We start from the raw sequence: 21,295 nt of genomic DNA on the forward strand, positions 1-21,295 counted from the left end.
CACCCGACTCATGAATTATTGGAGGTTTGCTGGGTCATCGAAGGGTTAATTTTATTTTCAGCTTATATAAAATAAAACACACTAAAAAGTTTAGAATTCCACATTTGATTTAGTTGAGTTTATAGTTTTCTACTGGTTTATCTCTATTAGCAACACAAATATTTCAGTCACATCAGCAGTCGAGTGTTTTCTGTTGTTTTTCCAGATATTTTGGGTGGATTCTTTTTTTATTTATCTACTCTTAGTTGTTCCTTTATAATACGTTTCAATTGTCTAAATATGGACAATTAAAGCTAGTCTAGTCCAGGAATCCAGTCAAAGTGAAGTCAAGCTCATTTCATGTCTTTTGGTGGAATATTGGCTTTGGTACAGGGAACTTCTGTGTACTTGTTTAACTTGTTTAAAGTACTTTTTGAAAATGAAATTATGACATTTATCTCATAGCTAATATTGATTCTTCAAGGAATGTAGAATCCAAACCTAAATACTCTTTGAAATGTTCACTACACCTCACTAGTTACTGAAAATCAGTACTTCATTATAGTTAGTTACTAGTTACTTCCTTACATATTAGTCATTATTTAGTACTCAATTATTCAAAAGTTACTGAAAAGTAAGCAAATTATTGAACTGGTTTGTAAGAATTAGTACTTGATTACTCTTATAGCTTAAGTCACAGCTTGAACTAGTCACACATTTTAAACAAGCTACTAAAAGAAAGTACTTACAATTAAAGTTACTGCTTTAAATAGTGAAATAGTAACTTAAAATTAGTAGTTACAGTTATAGAAGCTGTGACTACTTTAATACAGATATAGTTACTAGTTACTACTTTCAAAAGTATAATTAGTTTTCTATTTTTTTCTAAATTATCACCTGAATATAAATACTATAGTTGGTGTTTTGAAAAGTTTAGAGATTTTATATTTCTGGCTTCTAAAAATTAATTTAAGATGATGAATTCAGTCGCGAGTTTAAAAAGTAGCAGAGTCGCTTTCAAAATTGAAATTCTTTACCAATTAATAAAAGTTAGCACTTAAATACAGATAAAGTACGAGTTGCTGCTCTAAAAAGTAGTGCAATTACTTTATTAGTTTCATGATACAGTTTCTGCTCTAGGTAGTAAAGGGATTACTTTAATTTACATTCCTACTTGCTGGAAGTGAATGTTGAGTTCCAGTTATTGTTCCTGAATGAATCGATAAGGACAGTAGAGGATCGACTGGATTATGATTGCAGAACGAGTTTTTTTGTCCTTGTAATTCTGTGTCGTACTGAAGCGTCTGACTCCGCCTCTCCCTCTGGTTCCAGGTGACACCCAGAAGGTGGAGATCCCCAGGAGGGAGGTGGAGGTGGTGCGGGGCCAGATGGTGGTGTTACACGCCTGGTACAGCCCCAGCTCCGACATTTCCAGAAACTCCGTCATTTGGCATTTTACGGGGAACGAGTCGAAGCAGGTGAGGAGTAACGATCGGCTGTGTGGTTGACCTCGCGCCGACCTTTGGCGGAGTGGAGAACACAGAGCCTCTTCGGGGGGATTACGACGACGTATCGTACGCACGCTGATCCGTGGATTACTGCGACTCGAAGCGTCTGAAGAGATGAATCAATGGATATGACATCACAACATAGCAATTATTTATTTATTTGTTTGTTTATTTATTTATTCAAAGGTCTATGCAGTATATACAATATATCAAATCAAGTATCTCACATTATTTATGTCCAAATCTTATTATCATATATGTTTTTAACGTTTAACTTCTAACTAGCTTTCGTGTGTTTCCCGAATGCCAGGAGAGTTCCTGAATCTTTTACTTCTTTCTGAAGTGCGTTCCATCAACTAATTCCTAATTCAAAATAAGTCTTAAGTTGAATCATTTCTGCATGAAGTACTAAACTGTTGAAGAGCGTTTCTGTGTTGCATGACATGAAATCAGTGATTTTTTATTTTATTTTTAGGTTTAAAAAAGGAAATCATGATATCTAGAGATTTGGATTATTATTATATCACCACAGCGGACGTCTGATTCATGGCGGAAGGATTGAGGGAAGGGCGGGTGTTATTAATGCCACTAATGACAGTTTATCTCCCCTTTCTGCTGCTGCTGCTGCTGCTGCTGCTGCTGCTGCTGCTGCTGCTCCTGCGTGATGCATCAACTGCCGCGTTCTTGCGCGCGCGCGCGCGTGTGTGTGTGTGTGTGTGTGTGTGTGTGTGTGTGTGTGCGCTGTACGTTGCATGATTAATATAATCTAAACAGTTTCAGTGTCCGATGCATGTCAGCTTATCTCCCTCAGAAATCAGCCTAAAAAAATATCCAACGTGCGCCATCTGTACATGCCAGGATTATCTTTATGAGGGACGCCGATTTCTGCTGTTAATCTACACATCTTAATATGGCGGCAAATCAAATTTAATCCCCTTCGTTTAAATTGATATGAAACCTAAATGTCTTTCTATTAATGTGGGTATTTTTGGTTTAATTTTTTGTGGGGGGAGCAGGTGATCAACTTCAGCTCAGGTGAGGTGGGCTACGGCAAGAATGAGTTCACCAAGCGGGTGGGCTTCAGCGCGGCCATGCCCTCGGCCAACCTCTCCTTCTACATCAACGACACGCAGGAGTCCGACTCCGGCCGCTACGTCTGCAATGTCATCGTCCGCGACGGCCCTGGCCTTTCTGGAGAGATCCGCCTTAATGTCAAAGGTAACGGCCTGCAGCGTGAGAAGAATCTCAAAGGTTAGATGCAATCAGGGCGTCGCGGCGGCGGCTCACACGTTTCAAAATGCTGAGTGTAGTTTGAAGGCTTTTGGATGAGATGTGTCAGCTTCCTGCTCCGTGTTTATCTGAGGAAGCGCTTTTCCCATGATTCTGGTGAACCTTTAGTGCAGGAGACACGAGACCCTAACAGCATTTTTAATCAACCTATTTCCTATATACTATGAAGAATGTGGTTTTTACTGAAATTTCACACATATTTATCAGTGCAATTACTCAACATGTGCATGTTGGTTTGATTGAGACACATACGGTTGTACTAATACTTCAGCAGCCATAACTCCCAGATCACTGCTCAGTCACAGTTCGGCTCTTTGAGAGTGAAGGTGAAAAGTTTACAGCCGTTTACGCAGCCTCAACTGCTTAAAGTCCTAATTTCTTCACATTTCTAACAATGTTTTAACTGTAGGAGTAAAATCGATGTGCTCCACATTATAATACTTTCTGCCATACAAATATCTGATCAGAATTTGACACACGTTTAAAAAAAATATTAATTTTATAGACCTTTAAAGACTCTAGAGCATGAAAGTCTTTCAGTGGTTTGGCTTTAACCTTTAAATAATATTTATACTTATAGAAAAATTGTGCCAAGATATTTGATGAAATACATTGTTAGAGCTAGAGCAGTTCACGTGTTCCCAATGTCACTGAGTAATGATACACACAAATATCAGAATATGATCAGTTTTACTTCAAAAAGTCACGCTTTTGTTTTCTTTGATGGTTTTTTTTTTGTCAAAAAAATCATCCTTTAAAAGTTCTCTATAATATTTCCACGGATGCCCAATGAATGAAAGTCAGATTTAAGGTACATATTTTGCAAGTAACACATTATACTGTAGTGGCAATAGGAAGTGTTAAAATGTGACAACAGGAGCCCAGTGAAAAAACACATCATGTTCAGGGACTATTCTTTAGCTCAAAACCATGTAATACAATAATAATGATAATAATAATAATAACATTATTTATAAAGCACTTTTAAGAACAGTCGTTTCACAATGTGTTTTACTGTAAGTTAAACAAAAAAAATACTGTGGCATTTTGGTCAGTTTGAGACCAATTTCCTTTATAATTGGTATTTAGAGATGTTTACTTTCACTGACTTGAGAAAGTGTCTGAAGTATAAACATAAAACATCTTGAAATCTCCCACAGCTGAGCTGAAATTGAGTATTTCGAAGTATCCCGACCGTCATAAGGGTTAAGTCAACCTTCAGCAGCAGATGGAAACGAGTTCTCATTTTTGTGTAATGCAGAGACTGTATGAGAAAATCTACAGATCGCTGGATTAAAACTAACCTGCAGGTTCAGTCAAGGGTCAGTGAACCTGGTTACTATCACACGTGTGCAAAGTGAATAACGCAGTGTGTGTGTGTGTGTGTGTGTGTGTGTGTGTGTGTGTGTGTGTGTGTGTGTGTGTGTAGTCCCTCCTTCTCCCCCAGTGTGCACCATTACAGGAAACCCAGTGGTGAAGGGTAACGTGACCCTGAGCTGCATGTCCAGCCACGGGAAACCGGCCCCGCAGTACAAGTGGACCAAGGCGGCCCCCATGTCCGAGGTCTTCTTCTCGCCCATGCAAAGTGAGTTTGACTTTGGCTCAACGGCACAACGTCACAGCAGTGGTGCAGTTTTCAATAGGAACTTGATACTAGGAGAGAGTGTATTGCACACACACACACACACACACACACACACACACACACACACACACACACACACACACACACACACACACACACACACACACACACACACACACACACACACACACACACACACACACACACACACTTCCTCAACTTAAGTCTTAAAATTTCATCCAGTAGTTTCAGTAATTCTCTGATTTCTTTTAACGTCACTAACTTAAATGGAATGTTAGAATTATACAGGATACTCTAATATATACTAAATCAATTCAATACTTGGCAGGAGATGCAGTGTTGATCACAAGTCATATCATTATGATATGGTGCAGCCCTAATTCAATTTCCAAACATTAAAAAAAAAAAGTAAAATGTAGTTTTGTACAGGTAAACTAACTCTCAAATAAATGATGCATACAGGATCAAATATACTTTCATCTAGTATGTAGGCATATGGAGATGTTCTGGAGTATTTTGTTTATGCAGGAAATCTTACTTTTTGAGTGTGAATGCTGCACAGTTCTGTGGAAACACTAATATGTATCCTGAAAATGGGATTTTGTTGAACTGTGGTAATGTTGAAAAAGGTTTATGTGAGTTTAGAAGTACCACAGTTCAGGCTGAATTTTGTGGGCTGGATTTGCCCTGCGTGTTGCCTTCCAGGCTACGTATAACCAACCGTCTGTCTCACTGTTGACAGTTTTCTGAGCTGCCCGTCGTGCTTCACGTGTTTTGTAAGACATTAAGTAAAATTCAAAGCCTTTGTTAGATGTGTTTTTTTGCAGATCAAAATATTTACCTTGTGTTTAAATGTTGACTTGGTGATTGAATAGTTTTGCTCATTGTCCAGTTTCAAATAAGAATTATGCAGCCTTGATGGGCTTTATAGCCCCAAAACTCTAGTACATCTGCACGCTGAAACTATTTTTCCTTGCTTTGCCCTGCAGAATGATTGAGCTAAATATTTCAAACTAAAGTCAGAAATGTCCCCAAAAGAGATTCTCCAGAGGAAAGATCCACAACATGCAGCATGAAATCCTCTTTGCAGAATGAGACACACAGTGTCCTCCTCTCAAAGCACTGCTCATCCAAACAAACAAAAAAAAACCTTTTCTTGCATTATATTATGTTTGTTTCCAAATGTTTCCGCAGGGGAAAACACCATCTGCTTCTGAACAACACGACTTAGGCTGATTGATTGAATATTGGCTTAACTGCTTTGATCTCTGGCCCTCATCTCTTTAGAGCAGAAAAAGTCCAGAGTCTCATAAAATGAAAGCTACTCCGTCTGATTGTGCATTGGGGCGCACTCACGCCTGCGTCACATGTTTTGTGTTTTGGCCTGTCACACTCCAGTCGAAGCCCCTCCTCTGGGTTTGTTTTGATTCTATTTGTGTTGATGTACACTAACGCTGTGACTCTTGAACTTTCACTCTGCCGCCGCCGCCGCCGTCTCTTTTCCAGCCCCGCCTGCTGATCCTCTCGTGGCTCTCCTCCTTTCCTGCTGACCTTAGTGCCTAATCTAACAAGCCCCATGTCATTACTTGATCAACCCCTCTTAGAGACATAAGATGGATTTGAGACTCAGACTGTAGCACTTTTTTTTTCTTTCCTTGCCCTCCCCATCAGTTTGTGTCGTTCCTTCCTTCCCTCTCTCTCATTCATGTTGTCATCTTTTTTTTCTTCTTCTGCTAAATAAAAACGAATGCAGAGTGGAGAGCCTGCCCCCAGCCCTTGCTTGTCCTTGGGTTCATGGGTAAGGGTTTTCACTCCTACATTGTCCATTGATCTCCCCTCCCGTCCCCCTTTTCCCGAGGAGTCCAGAGTCATTGTGGTTTTTCTTGGGCTGTAGAGAAGCTTTAAAGGAAAAAAGATCAACCCAATTTGTAAGAATCCTTAAAGGATTATGATTTCTCAGAAATGGCTGCCATCAAAAAAAAAAATCTCAGAGGATTCACACTCTCCCTCAACGTTCCAGGATTAAACCTTCAGGTCAGAGTTAATCTTTACATGTAAATAATGTATTATCACACTGAATATATTTACAGGTAGGATGTTTTTTTTAATATTGCGTGTGAATAAATCAAACAATACAGGGTTGAATTTGTCCTTTAAATCTTTACAGTAGACGTCTTGGTGTATAGTTTGTTAGTACACACACTGTTGCATTGATTCATCTTTTACTTTATTCTACACAAAGTGATTTATATCTCGTTGATCAGTTTGACCAAAATACTGCTTCACATCACAATCAAATAGATATTCGTGTTATTTTCAGTCAAGAACTGCTTGATACAATTTTTACATTTGCCAGTGAAATGGAAATATCTCTTTAAAACTGGAATGTTCTTGTATAAGTTGATGATTTGGATGTGATGCCGCTGGAGCTCGTACGGCAGAAGAAGAAGCAACCAAACAGAAAATCCACCTGAAAGCACCAACGTTACATAAACTGGATAAATTCAGTTCAAACTGTCCCAAACTAAATCTGTGGAGAAATAACTAGTTTGAAATTGAAAAAGTTACTATTATCTTGTTTGTGAAGATCTGGCTGAACGTGAACTAAAACCATTTACAATTGTATCTCCACCCTGAACAGAAATACTCTTATGGAAGCAGAACTTACGATTTGTAGCATTGAAGTTCTGTGTTTGTGTGAAATGACAATGATGATGATGAGGAGGAACTGGTTGAAGAATTGTAAATGACCAAGTAGCAAGTTAGCTGTTTCTCCCTGCTGTGAATTATTCATTTATTCATTCATAGTTATTCATTCATATAGAATTGAGTTTGGCTTGATTGCAAATTAAGTTTATTCTTGTTATTAGATGTTTGGGGAATTTTAAAATCATTATTTTGACGGTTGTTACAATCAGTTCTCCTTCATAATAACAGTTTAAATCAATGTCATATAACTAGAGCAAAGAATATTTTCATTGACATTTTTATCTCTAAGATTAAAATAAATACATTACGTCCACATCTGTTATCACACAGGAATTATTGATGTCCAGTATATTCAATAATTATCAAATTCCTCTTTGCTTCATGTTTCGCTGACGTGTGAATCATGTTGATATAAAACTAATCTGCCTTGGTCGGTAGCATCCTATTGCGAATTTACTCGGAACGTTCTCCGTGGGAAAACCTGCTGATTTACATTCGCCACGTGTCTCTCGTGCGGAGGCTGCGACAAACGCTGCTGCTCGACCTTGCAGCGATGGCAGTGTAATATGAGTAATGCTCCTGTCTTGATATGAAGCGGCAATGTCAGATTCCCCACGGCTCGGCCGCCGCCGAGATCCCATCGCCGCACCGCGCTTGAACTCGCTCCAAGCTTGGAAGTCAGCTGACGCTCTGCTAATCTGTCACAATTGGGTTTGGTTCTTCACAGCTGGTTTTTAAGGCCGGGGGATTAAATAACCAGAGAGGTGCATATCAAACTCATCCACAACTGTTTCATTTGGCACTCGGTGTTTATTTTGAGCTCCCAAGAGAGGATTTTTAATATATTCTGGTCAAAAGCTTATTACAGGATGGAGGCGTCGCCTGTTTGCACCCAGATTTGCTTAATTCGGTGTATCAGACATGCTGAGGCGGGTCAGACGTTCCTTCTTTGCATTAAGTTGATAATTGTGTGCCACACGATCACCTTCTTTCAGAGGATGATGCGGCAGATGGTGCAAACAAAACACAACAAAGCTGCGTCCACCTTTCATTCACCTCGACTCCGTGCCGCAGGCGGCTGTGTGGGGCGCAATGAATGTGAAGGATTGTCTGGCCTCCAGCGTTAACATGTTGCGCGCCGGCGTCGAGTGAACCTTTGACTTTTCATCTAGGATGATTTGCACGAATCCCCGGGTTCACGTTACTCTTCTGGTCTTTGAGGATTGACCCTCTGCAAACCACAGGAAACCTAAAAAAAACTATAACACACATTGGGGGGGGGGGGGGGGGGGGGGGGGATTCCACAAGACAGATCAGCAGGCGCGCCCAGCGTCGTTTCCTCATGTCGCCACGAAAGCAAAAACACATCAGATGAAGACACGCTGCAGTGTGACGTCCAAGATTGGATTCCAGGGGATTTGTCATGATAAGCCCCTCATGAAGCTTGTTTATTTTTTTCTGCAGCCTGTGTTACCAGATGTGCTAAGAGGACAGATTGTGAGACGGGGTGGATCCATACACTGCGCCGTGTCATGACCTTGGTGTGAGAAACTAATAACACTGAAAACGCTGACCAAACCAAACCCAAAGTCTATACAGTCAGCAGAGGAAATGAACAACAGTGGATTATGCTTTGGATTAAGAGGAACTTATAATTTAACGCTGCTTTGATTGAGGCCATTTTATTTGGTGCAGCTGTTCAACGACCCTTTTCACAAGAACAGCTAATCATCCTGAACATGGCAGAATCATGTATTTATGTAGACACACTTAAGATGCATGAGGAATAAAGGTGATTCAACAGACTTTAAATGTGACATGGTCAAACTACTGATCATTTAACAAGCAATGTTCCAGAGGTCTGCAGCCTCATGACAAACACATTTTGTGACTTTCCATCAAATCAAATGTAACTGGAGCCACAAAGTGGGTTTAATCTTTAAAATGAGGCTAAAAAGCTTAGAAAGTTTCACATATAGCTTTGCTGTATGTACAAAACCCGTCTTACGGTGCATTTATGAAGTTTCAATTACAGTTTCAGCTGTTTTACTACCTAATTTTAGCAGTTTCACCTTTTCTGTCATTTTTAGATCATTCTTCCTTTTTATCAGTTTTTGCTGTAGTAACTCTTTTTTTAAACAGTTTTGCATTTTTCTTTTAAAGAAAATTCATTTTCATTTTTATGTTGTTTTTTTTTTAAGTAGCAATTTTAGTTTTCTTTTAAGCAGCTTTTCCCATTTTAGTAATTGTGCATTTCTAAAGCCCTTTTTAGCAAACTGAAAATGACTGATGTGTAAATAAGATAAAAATCGGATCAAATGTTTATTTACCTATGATCTCGTGAAAACTTCATGGAGCCACTACAGAGAGGCTGAAGAGCCACATGTGGCTGCAGGTTGAAGACTCCTGGAACGACTCGATCAAGAGAAAATATCCAGCGAGCAGAAGTTTTCTGGGGCAAAATACCAAAGAACCAAAAAGCGATCCTTCTAACCAAAGCAAGCAGAAGAGCATGTCTAACCACACAACACAGTGGACCTTGAAGCTGATGGGCTTCAGCAGCAGAAGACCAGGTTGAGAGTCACTGCTGTCAAATACAAACAGGAAACTGAGGCTCCGGTTCACACTGACTCCACAAAACAGGACAATAGAAGCTTGGAAAAAATTCCCTGGTCTGATGAGTCTGTATGAAATCGTGGATCCATCCTGTGTAAACTGTTCAGGCTGCTGCTGCTGGTGTAGATGTGTGTCGCAGAATTTAATGGAGCGCCTTAGAATCAGCTGAGCATTGTTAAAATGATGCAATTTACTCGCCATGTTAATCCCTGTGCACCATCTTGTGATGGATGCTTAAAGGAGAATAACACCATGTCAGAAAGCTCAAATAAGCTCAGGATTGTAGCACCGTGTTGAATGTCTGATGAGGCAGTTCTGATGGCAAAAGTGAGCCAAACCTGGTATTACAAGGTTTCCCCTGATAAAGTAACTGTTGAGTGTTTGTTAGACACAATACTGGTGCACGATGTTTTCCCCTATAGTCAGCTGGGATCGGCTCCGGTTCCACTGTGACCGTCACTCGGTGAAACTTGCTCTGAGTACAAAAACATACTGAAATAATACAAAAGCTCACGAAGCACGATGATGAAATCAATTGAAAAAGAAGTGTAAATATCCATACAGTGCATTGCCGTATTATCACCAGTGCAGTAAATCTGGGTTTATTTTGGCGATGTTGTTCCCCGGTGTGTAGTTCCTGTGCGTGCTGTTATAATTCAGTGTTTATAGTCCCCCTGACTTGTTTTACCTGCACCGATCATACGAGCCGTTGAAAGTGTGTGTAACACCGGTCATTGCGTTGCAGACGAGAGGCACGGCACCCTCAGGCTGAGCAACCTCACCAAAGGCATGACGGGGAAGTATATCTGCAGAGCCAGCAACACGGCCGGCTCCGACAGCTGCTCCATCAACCTGGAGGTTATGACCTGTACGTAATGCAGCAGGAGCACTGATCTACCGCCACAGCTCTGCATTAGAGTAACGAACCCCGTGTTCCATCTCTCAGCCTCTAATGCAGGTATGATCGCAGCAGCGACTCTGGGCTCCGTGGTGGGGCTGGTGGCCATGGCGCTCTTCCTCATATTCATACTCAGGAGGAGGCGGGACACCGAGGAGGAGATAGCCAATGAGATCAAGTGAGTTTCATTCTCATTCACTCTCATTTTTCGGGGTATTTTTGTCTATAAAGAAACAAAAACTCGACAAAGAATTTCCCTGTTGACAAGCGGGTTTCAACCTCTCCGTGTTTCCGCCATTCACCACTTCATAATTTTGACATTCTTGAAATTTGCAAAATTTTGGTAGAATTCACCAAGTCACAAAAAGTGCCAGACTAACTCAATACTTTTCATGGATCGAGGAATGTGGGAAGATTGAGTCGGCCGGACACCACAGTTGTGACGAGAGCTAAGAAACGGTGTAAAGGCAGTGCAGGAGTTAGTGTCTCTGAGATTTTTCGTTCACACTGCAGGGAAATGAGACCCAATTCAGATTTTTTTGCTCCCAGGTGACTCATATCCGATCTGTTTAGTGAAAGCTCCAGTTCCGATGTTTTCACACCAGGAACAGGCCCCGTTCCTGTGTGGTACCAATCCTGATATCTTTCTACATGCAACTGCTTCGTCATCAACGTGTGACTGAGGTCACGGATAAGCGCCGGAGGAAGCAGCTCCGCCAAAATGTTTAAAGCTGCGCTCTCTTTTTTCTTCATTCTCCTTCTTCTTTCCCTCCTCACTTTGTCTAGATTTTGTCGTTAAATATGAGCTGTATTTAACGGCCGCTTGAAAATGAATCTACAGGCTGCCCAGCGTTGCCAGATATGTTTGGTATTCCCGAATTGGGAAGCCAAGTTCTCTTGCCTTTTAACTTTGTTTATTTCATGACTTTTTGTGTTCATTGCTTGTTCTTTATGACACATATAATAGTTTTAGGGTTTTAACATGATTCCTACACAGGCTGAGATTTGGGCTGGTCTTTATTGAGGTGTGTAGATTTGACCTTGTTTTGGCTGAAAACTGAGTCACATCTGGCAACCCTGGTGCTGACCTGCGTGGCATCCATAAACATCGTGCTCGGCGTGACTTCACGTCATCTTCTGAGCTCTAGAGCCTAAAACCGTCGGGTCTGATCACGTTCCCATGGCAGTCTGATAGAGGTCGCGTTTAGATTGTAATGTGAACGATCACGCAAAGAAAATCGGATACCAGACAAAAAAATCAGTACTGAGCATCAAGACCTGCAGTGAGAGTGGAGCCCATGATAAAAACACCTGACAAGAAGGATTGTCACACATCAGAAGTCAGAAGCGTAGAATTCAAGGAAAAATGACCAAAAACAAGAAAGACAACTAGAAATCTGAAACAAAAGTCTCATATTGTCAGAAGAGACGTTTATTTGTAATGATAAATCTGACAACACTACGACGTTAATATCATCTACTGAAGTGCTTGTGTTTATTTTATTCCAATCAGATCATTTTCCCTGAAATTCACCCATTCTTATAGAAGAAGTGATATCTAACGAAAACGCCACTGTAATTACACTTTCAATGAATTTTAATCAGCTCTTTCTTTGGTTTTAGCCTCACCACCAATTTTCACCTGCAGTGGCTGCCTTCAGGTGCACACATCAGCCAGAACGTTTAGAGTTTGTCTTTGTCACGGCAGCTGCTGGTGGGATATATCAGGCAGCCAGTGGACATTTGGACTTCAAAGTAAATGTAGCTGAAGCAGGAAAAAGCTCTTGTTGGGTGTCTGCAGTAGTTAGTGTCTATCAAAATAAAGGCAACTGGTGACAGGGACATAGATGCTGAGCCTCAGCGATGCACATTGATGTCACAGACTCCAGCACCTGGAACATCTGATGAGTTTGACATGCTGGATGTGTGTGTGTCCCGCAGGGAGGACGCTCAGGCGCCCAAGAGAGTGTCGTGGGCGAAGAGCAACACCGGCTCCGACATCATGTCCAAGAACGGCACCTTGTCCTCCATCGCCACCAGCCCTCGACCGCGAGACCCCCATCCGCCCAACTACCACTACCCGTACTCCCCCATATCGGTGTCGGACGCCGGCTCGGTCATCAACGCCTACCAGCTGCGCCCCGGGGAAACCAACGCGCTGCAGGGACTCCCCGGCTACAACCTCGGAGGCACCCCGTCGCGCAAACACAAGCGGCCCCCCAGTGCCAACGGGGGGCCCCCGCAGGTCCTCAGGAGCTCCGTGGTGGCCACCCCCGACAGGACTGAGGGGGCCCAGCCTCAGGTGCCCCCTCCCCTCACCGTGTCCCCACAGATCAGCTCCTCCACTCTGACGCGCATGGGAGCTGTTGCCGTCATGGTGCCTGCTCAAAGCCAAGCCGGCTCGCTGGTGTAGCGTCTCCTCCGGGGAGGGAGCGGGGCGGAGAGAGCATGCCTTGAAGTGGAAAGCACCGGAGACCTGTGACGCTCGTCTCGCAGGTGGTTCGCACGTCATCTGTGCGAAACCCCGCCCCCGGCCGCCATCCGTGTGACATTGACTCAGTGCTGTGCTCCTCATTCCAGTTTCCTTTTGTGTGCTGCGTTCTGGCTCACAAGGGAGAGAGAAATATTCTATTTTTATTTACGTGCGTAGAATGAGACCATTAAAATAGTTTCCAGCTGTGCTACCAAGTTTTAGGCAGCATCGCGTCCTCATCTGCATTGTTTATTTGAAAATGGATTTTCAAAAGTTCAGTTTACTGGGATTTTTGCAGCTGCAAAATATGTTTTGGTCACCTTTCTCTTGATATATGAAGAATCTAATTACAGACTTTTTATGATTTCATTTTATCTGGCTGTGTGAAAGTCACTTTTCTCAGGCTAAATGCACTAGTTCCAAGCAAAAACTCACAATTCAGGTACTGCAAATAGTTTGAAACGTTTCACTTTTTGTCGCCCCATATTTACGTCACTGTGGGGGTTTATTCAACCCCACAGCAACTGTGCAAGTATCATTTCATGACCGTCCTTACTTTAGGAGTATTTAATGGTAGCTGGATTGTAACCAAAATAGTGAGTGTTACATTGAGTTAATGGGATTTGACCATTTTTGTAAAAAAAAAAATATATATAAAATATACATTAAAAACATAAAAAGGTGCTTAGTTGAGAAAGAGGTTGGTCAAGAAACCAGTTCAACGGGTTGTTTCTCAAATGTTCGACCAATATTTCTGCTTATGGTCTCGTTTTTCTTAGTGTTCTGAGATTTGGGAGTGTCATCGCAGTGACGTGTTCATATTGAAAGGCTCCGTGTAGCACATCTTTGGCTTTTTGGTTTTGTTTTTTTGTTTTTTCAATAAAGTGTTCTGGAGTGTTTGAAATCTGCTTTGTCACGGCTGACACACGGACACAATCACAAATACAACCATTAATTCACTTTTAAAAGCTGCAGACTGAGAAAATCAGCCATTAGGGTCTAAACCATGGAAAGTGACATCTCTCAGATTTCAATGAAATGTTGTATATTTGTTCCTTTTGATGAATTAAAACAAAAATAAGTACTTTCACATCAACATTGAATTTGGTTGCCATGGAAACAAGCTACCATGATATATGCCATATTTTGGCTCTTTTGCGACTGGGAGCAGTCTGAATTTTTTACCTATCTTCTCAGGAACATATACAGAAGAGTTTTCTAAGTAACAGTAAACGATACACATCATTGGAAAGTACAACTCTTGTGCTTTCCAGTCACAGGTTATCTTCCATCAGGATGTAATCTTTTACTCTGAAAATGTTAGTTTTGTTTCATGAAGTTTCCCTCTTTTGTAAAAATGAAACAAGGCCATGTTCATTGAGCTGCTGGTACTATAGCGCCCACTACTGGGCTATACCCATATATTGTGCTTAGAGAAGGACGCCTGTACTACATATACAGTTAATAGAATTTGACTTCATCCTGTGTTAAGAGGCAATACCAAAATCATAAAATTTTCAATATTGTGGAAAAAAGTAAGAAAATGGGCAATTTCATTGAACTGTTGTCGCTATGGCAACCACTCCTGGGCCATACCCATATATTGCGCTTAGAGGACACCTGTACTCCATATACAGTTATTGAAATTTGACATCATCTTGTGTTGAGAGACAATGCCAACACAATTAAATTTCCAATATTTTCTGTATCGCAAAAAACATTGCATACAAACAACTGCTTGCATGTTGTTCCCGAATATGAGAGATTAAAATTTCTCATATTTGTGAACAACATGCAAACCTTACATGCAAATAATGACCAAAAAAAAGCCCGTTTTATTTTCACTTAGCAATTTATTTGGAGTGTTTTCTGTAACATGTCAAGTAATCCACAACACACATTTTCTAACATCGAGGCAGACTGACGGTACCCAAGAATAAACAAAACGTGAAATACAGTAACAAAGCAGGAACAGAAGAATACAAAGAAACTAAAAAAGGCCACTTTCTGGACAGAGATGCTGAGTCTGCATGTGATTTACAACAACCAGTCTTCAGTTAAAGGGGACATATGTTGTTTTTTCTTCAAAGTCACTGTATTATTGATGTACGTATGCATTTATTTATTTGGGTTCCCATTAGCTTTCCTCACAGCGGTTGTTGCCAGGCTTTCCTGCATCCACAATTTAATATGCATTACTTATGTGTTTTACATAAGACACTGTAAGAAAAGGGCCAAAACAAATGAAACGCACGACCACGAAAGACTCTGGAGCAAAGACAGGAGAAACACAACCTTATAGAAAAGCTCACCAAAAAAAATCACCACTAATTTCCAACTCGCAGCTTCCCAAATCGAACGTTTCCTGACAGACGTCATCTTGGGAAACCTGCTGCAAGGGTTTCTGGGATATTAAAGATGGCGTTGAGGCAGCTCATAAAATATCAACATTTGACCGATTCAACCCCCAAAAAAGCCAGACTTTCTCAAAGAAAGAGTCTTCCAGCGAGGAGAATAGTCTGAAATGTTGTGAAAATGATTGTTAATCGTTTTTCCAGCGCAACTCGAGATCCAGTGTCCAAACGGGATCTTGTGACACAATGACACGGAAATTCTTCTGCCGTTTTCGTGACGCACGATGTCAACAAACCGAGGGATGTTCCATGAAATATAAATGCTGGAAATACGTGTTTGAATGTGATGATGAATTTCGTTCAGGAACGTATCAACAACGTATTACAGACGTGCAGCAACAACTAAAACTGGCTTCTGAATTTTAGATTTTTCCCGTGTGGATTCTGGACGAGGAACTTTAAGTAACTTGTTAAAATATTTAAGTTCAGTCTTAAGACAGTTTGAACTGCTTCTTCGAAACACTGCCGGCAAGATGGCGAGGCAGGTGTGAAATGACAAGAACTTGGCGCTGCAGGTTGAGAAGCAAAGTCTCATCACAAGAAAGGAAGATCATTTTTAGTGTGGGGGAGTGTTAAAACTAAGAACTTCAAATCATTTACCTTTTACAGGGGTAAACCTCATAATCAAACCGCTGAAAGAAAACACTTAACAGATCCCCTTTAACTTAAAAGCTGGTTGACAAATAAGTTTTCAAAATTACAGTTTAACTGTGAACGAGCAGCTTGTTGGAAAAGAAGCGATATGATTCTTAAAGCAGCTTCACAGGAGCCACTGTTCATCAAAGAAAACCAAACTCCTTTCTAGATTTCTTTTTCCAATTGGAAGTTTACCCAGAGAAAATACTATGTCATTTCAAAATAAACCCACGTCCTCATGTCATTGACCAACATTTTGTATTTCATACTCATCTGGTTCTGAAGTCTGCATGTATGATATTGTAAATACAAACAGACTGCTATTGTAAAGCATTTTCTATTTTCTGAGGTTTCATTTGAAATTCAGCCCACAGAACTGATCCGAGCTGGAATCAAGGCACAACAATAGTCAAAGGTCAGATCTAAATACTAGAAATAAAAATGTGTTTTTCCGAGAGGAGATCAGTGATCAAGCATCAAACCACAACAGGAGAAGGATCCAGCAGAAAAAAGATTCATCATGACTCCGTGAGCAGATTTCTAGAAATGATCATCCTCATCACCTCGTTGGTTCCTTTAAGACAGGAAAGGAAAAAAATAAAGTCTATTAAAAACTACTCACACTAGAACATAGAAGCTATATCAGTTAATTTAGGAGCATAAAATGTGACACCGACCTTCTAGAATCTGATGGACTCTGATGTCCCTCACGAACTGCTGCACTGCGTAGTCTTTCAGGTAGCCATACCCGCCGTGCATCTGCAGAGCCTGGTTACAGATCTGTTTTTAAACAATATAGATAAGTTATTTCTATAAGCACAACAGTTTTCTGTGGGATGACTTACTGCTCGGTGTGACTCACGTTAAAACACTCGTCAGTGACAAAGAGCTTGGCCATGGAGCAGAGGGAGACGGCGTCCGGCCGGCTCTCCTGCAGCGCCGTCGCAGCTTCGCGCACCAGGAGACGAGATGCAACCAACTTGGTGGCCATTTCTGCCAGTTTGAACTGCAGGAACTGTCCACAGAGAGCACGGACAGGCAGACGGTGTGTGAGCACAAGTCAGCCACAACGCTGGACAGGGCAGGGACGTTTAGGCTTCAACAGAGGAGCGACGGTCGATCGGGTTAAAAGACTGACCAGCAGTGGGGGACTGACCTGGTTGTTGGAGAGCGTCTCTCCAAACTGCTTGCGTACCAACAGGTGGTCCCGGGCGAGCTGCACGGAGGCGTGCGCCGCCCCCAGGGAGCAGGAAGCTGGTGGCAGAGGTCAAAGGTCAGAAGGCCAATAGAAACAGAGACCAGCTGCTCCTTTAGCTGCTAAAATTAAAACCACAGAGGAAGATAATAACTTCATTCTGTGCACTTGTTGCACAACACCTCATTGTGTCTTTTGGTGTAACATTCAAGAATCCAACATAAGGCTTTTATCAAGGCTGATGAATCCAACACTCAGACTTACCAGACAAATGTGTCCGGGTGTAGCTTTCTTATCATTTGCACTCCTTCTAGAAACACCAGTCACATAATAAAAGGTTCCTGCATGTGTGCAGAGTGGCGACACCTAGCAGTCGACTGCATGTCTACGATGCAGGCACCTCTGGAAATGCTCCTTACAGCCGCCGTTATTACAGGGGGATTTATCTCATCAGATAAATAGAGGTTTAAATGTGGTTAAAGGTTCACAACTCTGGTTTTGTGTGCAGAGAATTGTCTAAATCAAAACATTCTGTGACCATCGCAGGAAAGAAATGACATTTGTTGAGGTCATGAACGGTTGTTGAGTGTCATCACGATGACTTGGAAAATGGTTTCCTCCTCACCGATGTTAATCCTGCCTCCGTTCAGGCCTCTCATGGCGATGCCGAAGCCTTGTCCTTCCTCACCGAGCCGGTTGCTCACTGGGACAGCACAGTCTTCAAATATCACCGCTCTGGTCGGCTGAGAGTTCCAGCCCACCTGGAGAGGACAGAGAGTGAGGCAACGGTGACCTGATCCTGCCATCTAGTGGCTGTTTAACAGCAGCAACAGAAGCAGCAGCAACAAACTGTACCTTCTTCTCCTTTTTGCCAAAACTGAGGCCTGGTGTTCCTTTCTCCACCACCAAACATGAGATGCCTTTAGGTCCTTTTCCTCCTGTTCTGCACATCACAACATACACATCCGTGTCTCCTCCTCCACTGATGAACGCCTGAAGTCATGAAAAGATTCAGTTTCTGAGTGCCACTAAATGTTCTGTGAAGCTAAAGAAGAATAAAATTGCACGAGGGAAGGGAGAGTTTAAAGTACCTTGGAGCCATTCAGGACGTAGTGGTCGCCTTGCTGCTGGGCGCTGGTCAGAAGTGAAGCTGCATCGCTGCCGCTGCCTGAAGCAAAGATCACAGGAATATGACGACGTCTTCTCACATCTACAACACCATACCTAAACTTACTAAGTTATATCTAACTTTCCTCTTATACAGACTGACCTGGTTCAGTGAGGCAGTAGGATGCAAACTTTTCCATTGAGCAAAGATCAGGACAGAACTTTTCCCTCTGCTCATTGTTTCCAAATGTGTCGATCATCCAGGCACACATGCTGCAGAGAGCAAACTGTGGGTTAGCAGGTAAATCTATCCGAATAAAGCAGTTTTAATATGCACTGAATATAGACTGAGTGAATGGAGGACCAAGACATGTCTAAAGATTTATTGGAAGAACGCTGAAAGGACACAAGAAGGTGACGTCTATATTAGACACATGATGATGATGGATGGGGACAAAATGGAATAAAGAAATGAGAGAAATCTAAATCAAATCAAAACTTGCACGGTGACGTCGACAGGCCACTGAATGTGTCAGGGGTACATACTTGTGGATGCTGATGTAGGCTGTGGTGCTCACACATCCTGTGGACAAGGCCTCGAAGATGATGGACGTGTCCAGCCGAGACAGGCCGGATCCTCCCACATCTGGATGAACGTAGATGCCACCAAACCCCAGCTGGGCTGCTTTCCGCATCGTCTCCACTGGAAAGATTTCCTGGGGAAAAATCAATCAATAAATAAATAAAGCCAAGATAATGCTGGATAGGACACAATAACTGATACTTTTAAACGATAAACCTCAGGTTCAGAGGAAGTTTCCAATCACAAAAACTGCTGAGAATTTAGAATAGAAGCAATAGCTTAAAGAACACGCTCCGATTATGACAATTTGACTTGATCATGTTTGGTCTCATTTGGCCTTTTTAACAATATTCTGGCACGACATTAATCAGTCCTGTAAACTTTAAAATGAAACCTGCAGCTTGTCCTTCCTCTTCCTGAATGCTTCATCCACAGATGAAAAAAACTCTTGCAAAATCGCTCCTTGTGGATATTTGTTAGGTTCTTTTTTTATACGTTTACTTCTTGACATTAATTCCGAAGTTTTCGGTCTTTCCTACAGCGTTAATGCCGCAATATTTTGTTATTTTCTTAAGGAAACTCCCAAATGGATCATTACAGTTTAATCTAATGCATCAAGCAGTAATGTTTTTATTACTCTGTTTATCAATAATTATTTTTCTGTACCATAAAAAGGATATTTTGAGACTAACTATGAAATAAGTATAGTGTCTGTAATGTTTTGTACATTATCAAATAACAAAGGAGTATGTACTAAATACATTCCTGTTTGATCCATATAGCATTTACAGTAGAGAAGCTTATTCTGAGGTACTTTCTGTCATTCCAGTGGGTTAGGACAAGGTGGAGATTGGGTTTGGGTCAAATGACAAATGGTTACTTGGACAAGCTGCTGGTTCCCATGCTGGAAGATGGAATGTCATCAAGTGGAATTGTTGGTTTTTCTCTGTTAAAGCACCTTGAGAGGACTGTGTTGCATTTGGTGCTTCAGATACCTTCCAGATTTCACAGCCGAACAAGCTTTGACATCACATTTATCAGTCGTATTTCCTGATCAAACGAACCTTCTGGTCCCACTCTGCCATGTGAGGAGCCATTTCATTGGCTGCAAAGTCAAAAGCCACTTTCTGAAACTCCTTCTGCTCATCTGTGAGACCTTGGGCAGCTGTCGAGAAAAAGCAGAGGATACTCAGTACAAGCCGAGGGAATAATGCACAATATGTGTATGTACTACAAAAGTAAATAAAGTTGAGTTTTATTCTGTTGTGTGTACAGGATGAAAGTGCAGCAGCACAGATTTTCAATATTCTTTGCACGGGAGCAGCGAAAGTGCACAGCTGCTGTGTCTGACATCCACAGGACCGATGTCAAGGTGTACATAGTGCACAAAACACATTTTAGTGGGTAATGTTCTGAGATGAAATGAGAAGTTTGGCTTTTAAGGTCATCTTGTTACCAAACAGCCCGGGAGGAGAGGGGCGGTGTTAAAGAGGCGTGTAGCCCCCTCCGCCTCACCACTGGAGGACTCCACAACCAAAACCAACCAATGGCAGCAAGCTGGGATAAACTTATCAATGCAAAGGATAAAATCTGCTATTCTTTTCTTTTGATTTCATCAGTCTCGTGATGTGTTCTTCCGACTGTCATGTTCGTTATTAGCATGTTAGCTTACCAAGTTACACAACACAATTATTTTGTTGCTCTGTCTTTTCTGGACTTACGGTCGATACATGAAGCTATTCCTCTTCGCTGGGAGCTTTGGTTGAATATTAAACGGTGGTTCCTGCACATGCTGGAGCCCAGTCGAGCGATTCGTGCCAAAGGTCTGAGACCCGCCATGTTTACCTCCACAGTAGCGAGTCCAGCTGGTTTTTACACAGGCAGGGCGGCTGGACAGCTGCTTTTATTCCTACTATGGCAAAGGCACGGCACAACTCTACTCAGCCTCTGATTGGCTTATATTAGTCTTGAGGTACCAAGATGCACCAATCAGAGGTGCAGTTGGACGTAGGATGTACCTTTCCCATCCTAGAGAAATGACAGCGTATGTTAATGATTCTAATAGAATAGAATAGAATAGAATAGAATAGAATAGAATAGAATAGAATAGAATAGAATAGAATAGAATAGAATAGAAATATTTTATTCATCCCGGAGAGACATTCTTTTAAAGTATTGCTCCAAACGGAATAAGACACTCAGGATATTATTCTTTTAAGTTAAATATCAAACAAGACGGGGTCAAGTTATATATGTAATATAATATTACATATTAATATGT

General features: G+C 41.6%; 2 protein-coding genes across 3 annotated transcripts in view; one reads left to right on the plus strand and one right to left on the minus strand.

Annotated features, from left to right (window-relative positions):
* Positions 1 to 13,716, plus strand: part of esamb (endothelial cell adhesion molecule b) — a 72,004-nt gene extending 58,288 nt beyond the window's left edge. The window contains exons 2-8 of one of the 2 annotated variants that reach the window (XM_080458976.1): positions 1,312 to 1,457; positions 2,504 to 2,705; positions 4,207 to 4,362; positions 6,137 to 6,181; positions 10,454 to 10,576; positions 10,655 to 10,784; positions 12,548 to 13,716. In XM_080458976.1, coding sequence (XP_080315102.1) covers positions 1,312 to 1,457; positions 2,504 to 2,705; positions 4,207 to 4,362; positions 6,137 to 6,181; positions 10,454 to 10,576; positions 10,655 to 10,784; positions 12,548 to 13,019 — 1,274 coding nt within the window. In that variant the 3' untranslated portion in view covers positions 13,020 to 13,716. The remainder of the gene's footprint in view (positions 1 to 1,311; positions 1,458 to 2,503; positions 2,706 to 4,206; positions 4,363 to 6,136; positions 6,182 to 10,453; positions 10,577 to 10,654; positions 10,785 to 12,547) is intronic. The other variant, XM_080458977.1, reaches the window with a different exon arrangement.
* Positions 13,717 to 14,637: 921 nt separating this feature from the next.
* Positions 14,638 to 20,886, minus strand: acad8 (acyl-CoA dehydrogenase family, member 8). The gene is made up of 11 exons (XM_080459192.1): positions 20,736 to 20,886; positions 20,079 to 20,179; positions 18,978 to 19,147; positions 18,595 to 18,704; positions 18,416 to 18,492; positions 18,180 to 18,317; positions 17,950 to 18,085; positions 17,286 to 17,383; positions 16,992 to 17,144; positions 16,807 to 16,909; positions 14,638 to 16,703 (listed from the first exon to the last, which is right to left on the minus strand). The coding sequence occupies exons 1-11, from the start codon at positions 20,851 to 20,853 to the stop codon at positions 16,648 to 16,650; spliced, it is 1,260 nt and encodes a 419-aa protein (XP_080315318.1). The 5' UTR covers positions 20,854 to 20,886; the 3' UTR covers positions 14,638 to 16,647.
* Positions 20,887 to 21,295: the final 409 nt, after the last annotated feature.

This window comes from Lipophrys pholis (genome assembly GCF_963383615.2).
Source record: "Lipophrys pholis genome assembly, chromosome: 3".
In the NCBI taxonomy this organism is placed as follows: domain Eukaryota; kingdom Metazoa; phylum Chordata; class Actinopteri; order Blenniiformes; family Blenniidae; genus Lipophrys; species Lipophrys pholis.

What these genes read in the sequence shown, in the direction of transcription:
- acad8 (XM_080459192.1), bottom strand. Translation starts at nt 20,853, where the DNA reads ATGGCGGGTCTCAGACCTTTGGCACGAATCGCTCGACTGGGCTCCAGC. An exon ending in AGACGCTCTCCAACAACCAG is followed by an intron (nt 17,145 to 17,285) that starts GTCAGTCCCCCA and finishes CTCTGTGGACAG; the next exon opens with TTCCTGCAGTTCAAACTGGC. An exon ending in AGTCCATCAGATTCTAGAAG is followed by an intron (nt 16,704 to 16,806) that starts GTCGGTGTCACA and finishes CCTGTCTTAAAG; the next exon opens with GAACCAACGAGGTGATGAGG.